Genomic DNA, 12,914 nt, shown 5'->3' with positions numbered 1-12,914 from the left:
TTTCTTCCTCCTTGAGAATTCCAGACCCCTGTCTCCTTGGGGACCCCTAGACTTCTTATCAACCTGCCTAGGAAATGACTCTCTCAATGGTCTAGTGGTTTTCCCTACTTTCTTCAATTTAAGTCTGAATTTGATATAAGGAGTTCATGATCTGAGACACAGTCATTTCCAGGTCTTTTTTTGATGACTGTATAGAGCTTTCCCATTTTTGGCTGCAAAGAATATAATCAATCTGATTTTGGTATTGACTGTCTGGTGATGTCCATGTATAGAACTGTCTTTTTTATTGTTGGAAGAGGGTATTTGCTATGACCAGTTTGTTCTCTTGACAAAACTCTTACCTTTTTTTTCTAAACTCTATTACCTTTTTTTCTGCTTCATTTTGTACCCAAGGCCAAACTTGCCTGTTACTCCAAGTATCTCTTGAGTTCCTACTTTTGCATTCCAACCCCCTGTAGTTCTAGAAGGTTTTCTAAGTCTTCATAGAACTGGTCAGTCTCAGCTTGTTTGGCATCAGTGGTTGGGGAATAGACTTGGATTACTACGATGTTGAATGGTTTGCCTTGGAAATGAACTGAGATCATTCTGTCATTTTTGAGACTGCACCCAAGTCTTGCATTTCAGACTCTTTGGTTGACTATGAGGGCTACTTCATTTCTTCTAAGGGATTCTTTCCCATAGTCATGGATATAATGGTTATATTAATTATATTCACCCACTCTTGTCCATTTTAGTTCATTGATTCCTAAGATGTTGGTGTTCACTCTTGCCATCTCCTTCTTGACCATATCGAATTTACCTTGGTTCATAGAACTAACATTTCAGGTTCCTATGCAGTATTGTTAATAGCATCAGACTTTACTTTCACCACCAGATACATCCACAACTGAGCATTTTTTCCACTTTTGCCCAGCCTCTTCATTCTCTCTGGAGCTATTATTAATTGTTCTCCCTTCTTCCCCAATAGCAAACTTCCAACCTGTGGGGCTCATCTTCTGGTATCATATACTTTTGCCTTTTCATACTGGTCATGGGGTTCTTACAGCAAGAATACTGAAGTGGTTTGTCATTCCCTCTTCCAGTGGAGCACATTTTGTCAGAACTTTTCACTATGACCCATCTTTCTTGGGTGGCCCTGCATGGTATGGCTTCACTGAGTTATGCAAGTCCCTTCACCATGACAAAGTTGTGATTCATGAAGGGGTTACATGTGGGCTGAGGGCTATTATGGTAGGAAAAGCCTATTGGAAGCCACTAGAACTGCCTCTATCAAGCACAATATTAATAATAAACCAAAAGGAATGACTCATTCCCTCAAGATTACAATGATTAGTACCACCATCAAGAACTTGATGGTTGCAGGGGTTGTAACTTTCACCCCCTTCTCATTCTACTTGCCTATTTGACCTGTGAAGAAAACAGATGTATCTAGGGGACATACAGTGAATTATCATTAATGTAACCTGGTGGTAATTCCAACTGTAGATGCTGTTCCAGATGTTCTGTTAAGTAGCTTAAGCAAATTAATAATCCCCTAGTTCCTGGTATACAGTATATTAATTTGGCAAATGCTTTTCTCTCCATTCATATTAGGACAGATCACTAGAAACAGTTTGTCTTCAACTGGTAAGGTCAGTAATACATTATAATTGTCTTGCCTTGGGTATATATCAACTTTCTAGCTCTATTTCATAATTTAGATTGCATGGGTCTTGATTGTCTTTTCCTTCATCAAGACATCATACTGATTCATTACACTGGTGACATTATGTTAAACTAGTGAGCAAGAAGTAGCAACTACCATAGACTTATTTGTCCCATTAGTGGAGACACTTTCACAAAGGGTGGGTAATAAATTCTACAAAAATTCAGTGGCTCCTCATCTCAGTTAAATTTCTAGTTGTTCAGTTGAACCTGTCAAGATATCCCTTCTAAGAAGAAGGATGAGTTGTTTCATCTGGCCCCTCTTATAACCAAAAGAGAGGCAGGCCCAATGCTTAGTGTGCTTCTTAGGATTTTAGAGGCAGCATAGTTCTCATTTGGGCAAGCTACTTTGGTCCATTGATTGAGCAACCCAAATAGCTTAGTTTTGAGTGGGACTCAGACAAACACAAGTGCACTCATCTCCCATGCTACTAAAGTGATAGTTAAAGTTGCTCAGTCGTGTCCAACTCTGCAACCTCATGACTATACAGTCCATGGAATTCTCCAGGCCAGAATACTGGAGTGGGTAGCCTTTCCCTTCTCCAGGGGCTCTTCTCAACCCAGGGATTGAACTCAGGTCTCCTGCAATGCAGGCAGATTCTTTACCAGCTGAGCCCCACCGTGCTAGTAAGGTCATGGTTAAAATCTTGCATGCTAAGCTTCAGCTTTATGAGAACCAAGAACTTCCAGTGTCCAAGCTGAGTTTGGGAAAGGAAGAGGAGTCAGACATCAAATTGTCAATATTTGCTGGATCATAGACAAAGCTAGGGAATTACAGAAACACATCTACTTCTATTTCATTGACTATACCAAAGCCTTTGACTGTGTGGATCATAATAAACTGTGGAAAGCTCTTAAAGAGATGGGAATACCAGACCATCTTACCTGTATCCTGAGAAACCTGTATGCAGGTCAAGAAGCAACAGTTATAACCCTGTATGGAACAACTCATTGGTTCAAGATTGAGAAAGAAGTATGACAGAACTGTCTGCTGTCACCCTGCTTGTTTAATCTGTATGCTGAGCACATCATGAGAAATGCTGGGCTGGATGAGTTACAAGCTGGAATCAAGATAGGTGCGAAAAACATAAACAACCTCAGATATGCAGATGATACCACTCTAATGGCAGAAAGTGAAAAGGAACTAAAGAGACTCTTGATGAGGGTGAAGGAGGAGAGTGAGAGTCAGCTTAAAACTGAATACTAAAAAAACTAAGATCATGTGATCCGGCCCCATGACTTCATGGCAAATGGAGGGAGAAAAGGTGGTAGTGACAGCTTTCCACTTCTTGGGCTCTAAAATCATTGCAGATGATGACTGCGGCCATGAAATCAGAAGACATTTCCTTCTTAGCAGGAAAGCTATGACAAGCTAGACAGTGTGTTGAAAAGCAGAGACATTACTCGGCCAACAAAAGTCCATATAATCAAGGCTATGGTCTTCCCAGTGGTCATGTATGGTTGTGAGAGCTGGACCATAAAGAAGGCAGAGTGCCAAAGAATTGATGCCTTCAAATTGTGGTGCTGGGGAAGATTCCTCAGAGTCCCTTGGACAGCAAGGAGATCAAATCAATCCATCTTAAGGGAAATCAACCCTGAATACTCGGAAGGACTGATGTTGAAGCTGAAACTCCAGTGTTTTGGTCATTTGATGTGTGTGAAAAGCTGACTCATTGGAAAAGTCCCTGGTACTGGGAAAGATTGATGGCAGAAGAAGAGGGTATCAGAGGATGAGATGGCTGGATGGCATCACTGAGGCAAGGGACGTGAACTTGGGCAAACTTCTGGAGATGGTGAGGGACAGAGAGGCCTGGTGTTCTGCAGTCCATGTGTTGCAGAGTCAGACATGACTGGGCAGCTGAACAACAGAACAAGATTCTCTAACAAGTCCAGGATGCCAATGTTGCCATGTAAGCTGCTCTGCCACTTGAGCTAAGTGATCCAGTAGATCTAATTGTGTTTAAAGTATCAGTAGCAAAGAGAGATGCTATTTGGAATCACTGAGACTCTGATAGGCAAATCTTAATGCAGACCCTTGGCTTTTGGAACAAAGTCATGGTATCCTCTGTGGATAACTATGCTTTTGAGAAATAGCTTTTATATTGCTACTGGGTCTTAGTAGAGAATGAATGTTTAAATATGGGCTACAGAAGGTTTTGCATGATATACAGGCGCCAAGTGAAATGGACAGCTGCAGCACTAAAGTCCTTTTCTGGGACATTCCTAGGACAGGAACAAAGGATAATTCTCCCTGTAAGCAGAATGTTGAGCATCTTGTTCATTTTGCTTAGAAGGAAAAATGGCCAGGAGTATATACTGATCCATGGACTGTGGCCACGGTTTGGCTGGATGATCAGAGATCTGGAACATAACTGGAAAATTGGTCTGGAGACAACATAGAGGTCTGGAGAAGAGGTATGTGGATAGAGCTCTCTGAATGGGCAAAAAGCATAAGTATATTTGAGTCCTAGGTGAATGCTCACCTAAGGGTGACCTCAGTAAATCAAGTGAATAGGATGAAGTGTGCTGTGGATACCAGATTCTTTACCCAGCCACTCCTATCATTGCCAATGGGCTTGTGAACAAAGTGGCCATTGTGGCCGGGATGGAGGTTATGCATAGGCTCAGCAACATGAGAATGTGAGCTCCATGATGGAGGGACTGTGACTGTTTGCTTTACTCCCGTGCCCCCAGAGCCCATCCAGTGTTGTCACATAAAGTGGGATTTTAATACTTGAATGTACATAAACTACAAAAGTTTCAAAATATGGTACTAAGGAACAAGACCATGGAGTAGCTCTTGGCAATAGTTTATTATTTAGAAATAGAGATGATCATGGACATTTGTGAAATTCTGTGCTTAAAGTGAGTCGGTGAGTGAGTGATGGTCGGTCAGTCATGTCCAACTCTTTGTGACCCCATGGACTGGAGCCCACCAGGCTCCTCTGTCCATGGAATCTCCAGGCAAGAATACTGGAGTGGGTTGCCATTTCCTTCTCCACTGCTTAAAGTGAAGATATCACTAATATTTGCTTTTCTAAATCCCAGAAGTTTTCCTTTGCTTTTCATATACCAGTCAAAAGGTAACTAAGATTAGAAAATATGACCAAATTCAAATTTTACATGCAAAACACTTAATGTGGCCTTTTTGCTCTAACTTTTGTCAATCACCAATTATTAACAGAAATAGGCAGGCTACACTTGATTTTAAGGATTTAAAAAATGTTTACAAATTTTAAGAATTTGTAAAAACAGTTTATATAGGTATGTAGCTCTAACACTTGCATGCCTGCATAAGTTGCTTCAGTCATGTCTGACTCTTGGCAACCCCATGACTACAGTCTATGGAATTCTCCAGTCCCTAAGACTGGAGTGGGTAGCATTTCCCTTCTCCAGGGGATCTTCCCAACCCAGGAATCAAACCCACGTCTCCCACATTGCAGGTGGATTCTTTACCAGCTGAGTCACAGGGAAGCCCCCAGATACCTTCAATACATACTGACTGAAGTATGTGCTATGAATGAAGCTTTATTACAGAGCCCTTCCCTTCCCTTTGACTTCCCAGGTGGCACTAGTGGTAAAGAACCTGCTGCCAGTGCAGGAGATGTAAGAGACATGGGTTCCATTTCTGGGTCCCCTGGAGGAGGGCATAGTAAAACCCTCCATATTCTTGCCTGGAGAATCCCATGGACAGAGGGGCCTGGTGGGCTACAGTCCACTGGGTTGCAGAGACTCAGACATGACTGAAGTGACTTAGCGTACATGCATGCAAGCGTTAGAGCTACATACCCACATAAACTAATTTGCTGAATTCTCTCTCATCTTTCTTTACTTCCTTTGCAATTTAACTATTATAAGGAACTATTCAAATATCTGGACTATAGGAACTACTTGTAGTAAGTTTGTACTTCAGATTTTTGTGATGATCAAATTTGCTTCCAGCTCTATTTCAAGTCTATTGTCTCCTCTGAAAAAAAAATCTTGTTAGATGACAGATGTGGTTTGGAACTTTTTGCAAGCTAAAGTTATAGAAACATCAAATATACTAAAATACAATTTAGACATCTACAGGAGGTATTCTGCTTTGACAGACTTGAAACTTTATTATTTAAATAAAAATCCATCATACTTTCACTCAATTTAGCATCTACATGTTTGTTTAGTCTTCAGTTGTTTCAGGAGTCTGTAGACAGCACTGAGTTAGCCTGCTGTTGTAAAGTAAGATGAAGGGAAGCCTGACTGAATGTGATAAACTGCATTTTCCAGAAATGGCTGTGGACAAAGACTATTAAAGGTTTTGTGGGATATAAGGTTCCAGTTGTCCTCCATCTCTTATTTCCTTCACAATAGATTATGGCTAAATTAAATACTTCTGCAGCGCATTCTTTGTATTTCCTTGACTGGGAACATGAGACTTTTAAAACATGTATGCGTGCTTCTTTAGCTTGCAGGAAATGTACATATATTTTTACAATTTTTCTCCTAATAAAAATACATGGTTTCTTCAGAACAGCTTAAAGAAAATAATCATCCCTAATTCATCCAGAAGTTTGGCATATTTCCTTCCCATCTTTTAAGTATACAAAAATACTGTTTTATTTGTAGTCACTGTAGAGCCATATGATTAGCCTCTTTTGTTCCTTTCTGAGGTTCTTTAATTCAGAGATTAGGTAGCTAAGCCCAAGTGTGCCCTAGTGATCTCATCAGTCTTCTGAGGCCAGACGACTATTCTTGTAGCTCAGCCTCATTTCTTATGGATCTTGAACACATTTCTCCAGTTATTAACAAGCACCTGAAAATCTGTTAATCACAACCATTAAATTTACTTTTGGAAACACTAGGTAACACAGTTGACATAAAATATGCGTATTTAAAACTAAAATATTTGCAAAGTCACCCAGTGTCTAGTCCTAATGCAACATTGACATAGTCACTTATGTCTTTATAGGCCAATTATATACTCCAACTACTACAAGTTAATGCATTAAAAAGAAAAAGTTCCACCTTTATGTATTGAATTAAAATTTATTGTAAAAGGCAGAGTTTTATATATCCTTTTAAAAAATGAAAATTCAAAAGTCTTAGAGTTAAGCAATGAGTCTTCAACATTATAAAGCTATTTATAATAGTAATTAAAGTAGTGGTAACATTTTACCCTTATAAAAATGTCACAGCATTCAAATCACAACTTGGATCCTCAATGATTCAAGTGTATGATCTTATACAGTAAGGGTTTGGTCAGTTTTAAGATAAAATTCCTCCAGATAGGCTGTCCTCAAGTCCTCTACCATCACCATCCATCAGCTCAAACAGTTGGATAGCTGGCGGCTGTGGCAATTCCACAATGGTTGTTCTGGTCTTTGGCCATTTTCACGTAGCCATTCCAGCCCCATTCTGGACCCCAACTGAAAGAAGAACATGTTTTCCATTTTATACAAAGAATCAAGTACACATTAGTTTCATTAATAATAACAACTAATAATTAAAACAGTACTTATCATGTATTAGGTACAATTGTAAGTTCTGTTACATATATTTATATTACTCCTGTGGGTCCTTATCTTTACTTTTTAAGGTAAGAAATTGAGGCAGAACTGAGATTCCAATGTAGCAGTCCATCTCCACAGGCTATCTTACACCTCACTTTAAAGAGCTTTAGCTGTGAAAATTGATTCTTACAACCCTCACAGACCTCTAATCACTGGGAGTAAAATGCAATGGCAGGACATCAAATGATAATAGAAAGAAAGGATGCACAGAGGCCACTGGACTCTTGGACAATCTTTCAGACTGAAACAATCAGCAGAGGCAAATGTTTTTTGCCCACTATTCCTTGTTCAAAAATTAGAGACAGAAAAAGGAAGGCAGCTCTCAACTCTACAGGTGAAAAATTCTTTATCTAAAACCCTTGGGCTAAATGTGTTTCTGAATTAAGAAAATTTTCAGAATTTAAAAATGCAATGTTACAAATACATAATAACCCCAACAAACTCACTAAAGAATCTTATAATCACATATTAGTACTTCTCTGTTTATTCTAACAAGGAGAAAGACTTTCTGGGATTTCAGAATTTTTGTACCTGTAATTAAATACTTCCCTTTTCAATTTAAAATATAACATTTGGGGTTTTATACCTGTTCTTGACAATCCAGAATTTATTGTTATTTGAATCTGTTCCTTCAAAGCCATAGCCAACCACCAAAACACCATGATCCAGGTCTTTGCTGCTGCAATCTGGATCATAATAAATACCTGGGAGAGTAAAATTCAGTGTTGGGATAAGGAGCTCCAAGTGACACATGAAAGTAACCCATTCTATCGACTAATTAAAAGAGAAGCATCTCAAAATTCAAAGAAATGTCATAAACAAATTCCAAATAAGACTTAAACAGTCAACCAAAAATGACTGATGAAAAATAAAAATAAAAACTCAACTTACTAGAAATCAACAAAATTCAACAAAATAGATAAATTTTGCACTTAAAAAAATACTTGAACTATTGGATTCTTTACAGTTCTAACTATAATAGTAAAACACTTTGAAAAAGGGCCCAACAATTGAAGAATAGTTACATATAGGTTGTATATAAAGAATTAATTACATAGCCATTTAAAAATATTTATGAAGAGTTTGTCATCATGAGAAAATGCTTAAAGTATAATGTCAAATGGAAACACCGTTATTAAATGAATACACTCAAAATTCTTTAGTCCTAGAAAACAGGACTCCATGCCAAAGTCAATCATGGTGGTGTCTTCCAATTTTGACTGCCTGAATTTCTATAATAAAAGACAAACACCTACCTGATTTATAGAACTGGAAGGATGTATGGCCTGCATCAATAGCAACAGAGATGGGGCCCACAGTTGCCACTGCCTTCATAAGGGCCTTCTCCCGCTGAGGGATGTCAACGAAGCCAGTGTCATTGGCGGCAGAACACTCAGGCTTATAGTTACAGCTATTTGTGTCCTTTTAAAGGTAAAGGGGAAAAAGACTTGATTACTTCACCTCCTGGGCAACATGAATTCTAGGACCATTAAGACTCAGCAGTTTGCAACTTAATGATTTCTAAGTCAATTTTGTTATAAAGCAGCCCAGAAAAATGCTACTGATTGGTTTGAAGTTGAAAAAGTAGTAGGTATTTCTTCAATGAGGCCATTAAGATCTACCTGGCCATAATAAATTTTTCACTATGGAGAAATATGCATTATATACAGAATGGTGTTTCCTACCTGGCGCTAGTGGTAAAGAATCCACCTGCCAATTCAGGAGACATAATAAGACACGGGTTAGGAAGATCCCCTGGAGGAGGGCATGGCAACCCACCCCAGTATTCTTGCCTGGAGAATCCCATGGACAGAGGAGCCTGGCGGGCTACAGTCCATGATGTCATAAAGAGTCTGACATGACTGGCGTGACTTAGCACGCATGCATGCATAGAAATGGCACACATATTCTCCATGTTGCATAGAAGACAAACTATGTTAACCATCTAAAATCAGAGACCTCTGCAATAGCTGATAATTTATAATGGCGGTTCTAACAGTTTGCATCTAAAATGTGAATGCTGAATAAGGTGTCTCTTATCTCTGAAAATGTTAGAAAGCAGAGCTGTAATGACAAGATAAGGAGCTCCTTTTACCGTTGCAAGATATGGATAAGATTCCTCTGAGTCCAGGCCTCCGTTGTCCTTAATATACTGGAAGGCATTATCCATTAGGCCACCATTGCAACCCTGATTGCCTTGAGCCCGAGAGCAGTCCACCAGGTTTTGCTCACTCAGTGAAACAAGTTTGCCAGTTTTCCGGAACATCTGTCCTTCAAGAGCACCAGTGGCACTAAACGCCCAACAAGAACCACACTGACCCTGAAAATAAAAGAGCCATCAGTTTACAAGCCAGATACAAAGACCAACAACAATCTATATACCCAAACACTCCTAAGTTAGAAGACCTGGATTTGAATACTGTCATACCTGATTCTTCACAGGAGTTACATAGCCTTTCTTAGTCCAATCCACAGATTTGGGGACATCAACAAGGAGAGGTTCATGGAACAGTTTCCCCTTCTTATGCTTCTGATTTTGAAAACCATTCATCACCTGCCTAAATTCTTCATTGGTCTTTAAGGAAAAGTAAATAAAATGTAGAAAAAGGAAGAAGTTATTTTGCTAAAGTACAGAGGAGAGGAGGCACAAAAAATTCAGCAACTCATGCCACACTCACCATGTCACCAAAGGCATTCATTGCCATGCGGAAGCCATGTTTCCCTTCGCTGTATTCCTGATTATGCAGGTCAATTATTTTCTTATTCTTCTCCCACACTGCTCTCCTCCATTCTTCTTCATTCTAGATGTAAACATATAATTGATCATTTTTATTTCTCCTTAAAACCCAACCCATGTTCACCAAATGGATTTTCAGACAGAGAAAAATTGTCAGGAATGGCTTTATACTTCTGGGAACCGTTCTCCAAACTCCCACACAGGAATGCCCATGCTGTGCTCAGAAATATATGCTATTAAGTTACCTATACTTCTGGGAGCTGTTCTCCAAACTCCCACACAGGAATGCCCATGCTGTGCTCAGAAATATATGCTATTAAGTTACCACCTTGGTCAAAGTTGACAAAACTACTCCAGAAACTATTCAGACCAACAGCACAGACCATTCTCTGTGGGGGTCCCTCTGGATATTTCAGATGTTACCAACCATGCCATATAACCTCCTGTGAGTTGCCTTCCACTGGTGCCAATGTGCATCTAAATTTGGATCAAGTTTGGGAGCAGCTGATGCTACTCCCAAGCAAAGGACAGTCAGGAAGAATGAAGGATTCATATTTCAAAAACCTAAGAAAGAAAAAGAAATTAGTAAGTATTTGATGAGGCCAATCCTTAAATAAAAAATGCTTTCTTCTGAGATGTTACAGCTACTATAGTGGACTGAGAACATTTAAATGATCTTCTCAAATATTTATGAAAGGTCTGTAGAAAAAGGTTAAAGATACAGATGGAGAAAAACAGATAAAATATTACACAAAATTATTACTTTTTGGTTCAGCCATCAAATTGAAAAAACAGGCTGACAAGTGCTATAGGAATTGAAACCGACTTCACTATGAGTGCACTGAAAATTCACCATGGTAAGGATCGCTCAGCTGGTAAAGAACCCGCCTGCCAATGAAGGAGACCAAATAGACTCCAGTTCAACCCCTCAGTCGGGAAGATCCTCTGGAGAAGGAAATGGCAACCCACTTAGATATTCCTGCCTGGAAAATTCCATGGACAGAAGAGCTTGGCGGCTACAGTCCATGGGTCGCAGAGTCGGACAAGACTGAATGCACATGTACGCAGGCACGCACGGGTCTCTGCCATCTTACGGGTAGGAGTCCAGACAATAATAGCTAAGAAACCATTGGTTCAGGTTACTTACTGAAGAAGGTACGGAGGTGACGAAAAATTTTATTTATCAGGACGTCTGATCCAAAGTAGGGACAGACGTGAATTCCGAAAAATTAGGTGCTACCTCACACCTTTCTTCTTGATTAATATACGGCAGAGGGAGAGTTACACCTTCGAATCTCCGCTACTTGAAAACTTTCTGAAAAGCCTCCCCAAGACAAAATGGGCCGAAGTGCACCAGCCCTCCACCCGTCTTTCCCCTTGTCCTGTGTAGCCCACACTCCTTCTCTCTCCCTCCAACTGGCACGCGATCACGACGGCGACCTCAGCCCCAGTTCTCGTGCCAGACAGGGCCCGACTCTGACTCCTAGGGCTCGGAGAACCCTGCCGGGCTGAGCTCGCACCAGCGCTGCAGGTGGGGCCAGCCCAGGAACGTTGCCGCCCCACTCTCAGGCCTCCTCCACACTAGCCAGTCGCTTCCAGAGGATGTTTACGGTGGCGCAGCGAGCGACTGGTCCCGTAACCCTACGTTCGGAGGTCCGACTACAGCGATCCACCGGGACTTTGTGCCCAGAGACTGACCGGCCTAGTACCCACTGTGGTCTCAGCTTCGCCCTGGGTTTCCCCAAAATAGCCCTTCCCCCTTCACCACCTCAAGGAGGCCAAAGCTCGAGGCAGTGCCGACCCAACTTCGTTAACTCCCGGCGGATAGACGCTGTTGTTTCCTGGAGGTCGCGCCTACTCCCTCCCCGGAGTCCCTGGATATCGCCTCCTCCAGTCTCTGGCCCGGACCCGCCTCAGCCCTACTGGGTTCCTGACCTGCGGCTTCCAAAGCTGCGCAGGCGCACTCCACGGTCGCACGTTTATCTCTCCAAAGGTCGCCGAGGCCCGAGGTGCTGGCCAGGTCGCGCTTGACTCAGCCTTTAAGGCCTGGGTTTGCGGCCCGCCCGGCCCCGCCCCTCCCGCCTGCCCGCGCAGCGATTGGCTGAGCTGGTCAGCGGGCAGGGCCTCCAGGCGTGGGTACTCTGGGCGCGTGATGCGACTCTGTTCCAACTTGTCCCAGGGAAGGCCGTCCCAGCCTCAATGGGACCGACTACGAAGAGCTGGGGGTCCGTGGGCAGTGTTGAGGAGGGGTCCGGCGCCTTCCTGGGGACCAACATCAGCTAATTACCTCGAATTCCTATGCTCGGCTGGGTTCACAAAAAGAAGGTTACAGGGAGCCCCAACTGGATTTTCAGTGTAACTCTGTACCTCCTTTAGTCCTTGGTGAAAATCTGCGGGAGCACTGAGAACTGTCTTGTCTAGGGATTCCCGCTTATTCAACAGCAAAGGTGGGGCAGCCTGGAGGAACCCCGAGCCCGCAGGCAGACGTGTTCCCTCCCGGGTTGAGGGTGGTACCAGCTGAATTTGAGAAGAATCAGAGCGGAATGGCATTTCCTCAAAGCTTGTGCCCAAAACTCAGGAGGCAAAGGGATGGGCTGGGTGGGTCTGCAGAGACGGAGTGCATTTTGTTAAGCCCCTGTCCTGTTTTTCCCAGTCAGGGGGTCTTCTCGCCTTTCAAGCCTGTCTTAAAACCAACAGAAATGAGCTATTTACAGAAAATTTGTCTTAATAAAAATGAGAAGAGTCGAGGAAAAAGGGTGGAAACCACTTTTGCTTCCCCACTTTCTGGATTATTGTCTTCCTTCAAGAGAAGGATAGACTATCTTACTTCAAGAGAAGTATTCAAAGTACTTCTCTTGAGTTGTAAGAAATCCACTTCTAAAATCAGTGGTTTAATTATGTTTAATGTTAGGATATAAGTTTAC

General features: G+C 41.7%; 1 protein-coding gene across 2 annotated transcripts; it reads right to left on the bottom strand.

Annotated features, from left to right (window-relative positions):
- Nucleotides 1-5,781: 5,781 nt before the first annotated feature.
- CTSV (cathepsin V) lies at nt 5,782-12,080 on the bottom strand. 2 transcript variants are annotated; one of them, XM_010836000.1, is made up of 8 exons: nt 11,926-12,080; nt 10,418-10,554; nt 9,932-10,054; nt 9,682-9,828; nt 9,349-9,573; nt 8,510-8,675; nt 7,840-7,957; nt 5,782-7,109 (listed from the first exon to the last, which is right to left on the bottom strand). In XM_010836000.1, the coding sequence occupies exons 2-8, from the start codon at nt 10,541-10,543 to the stop codon at nt 7,010-7,012; spliced, it is 1,005 nt and encodes a 334-aa protein (XP_010834302.1). In that variant the 5' UTR covers nt 10,544-10,554; nt 11,926-12,080; the 3' UTR covers nt 5,782-7,009. The 2 variants fall into 2 exon arrangements, with proteins under 2 accessions (XP_010834302.1, XP_010834303.1); XM_010836001.1 differs by lacking the exon at nt 11,926-12,080 and adding an exon at nt 11,759-11,919.
- Nucleotides 12,081-12,914: the final 834 nt, after the last annotated feature.

Source organism: Bison bison, unplaced genomic scaffold (genome assembly GCF_000754665.1).
Source record: "Bison bison bison isolate TAMUID 2011002044 unplaced genomic scaffold, Bison_UMD1.0 scf7180017864057, whole genome shotgun sequence".
Lineage (NCBI taxonomy): Eukaryota > Metazoa > Chordata > Mammalia > Artiodactyla > Bovidae > Bison > Bison bison.
The sequence above is the reverse complement of the archived record's forward strand: the minus strand, read 5'-3'. Positions and strand labels throughout refer to the sequence as shown.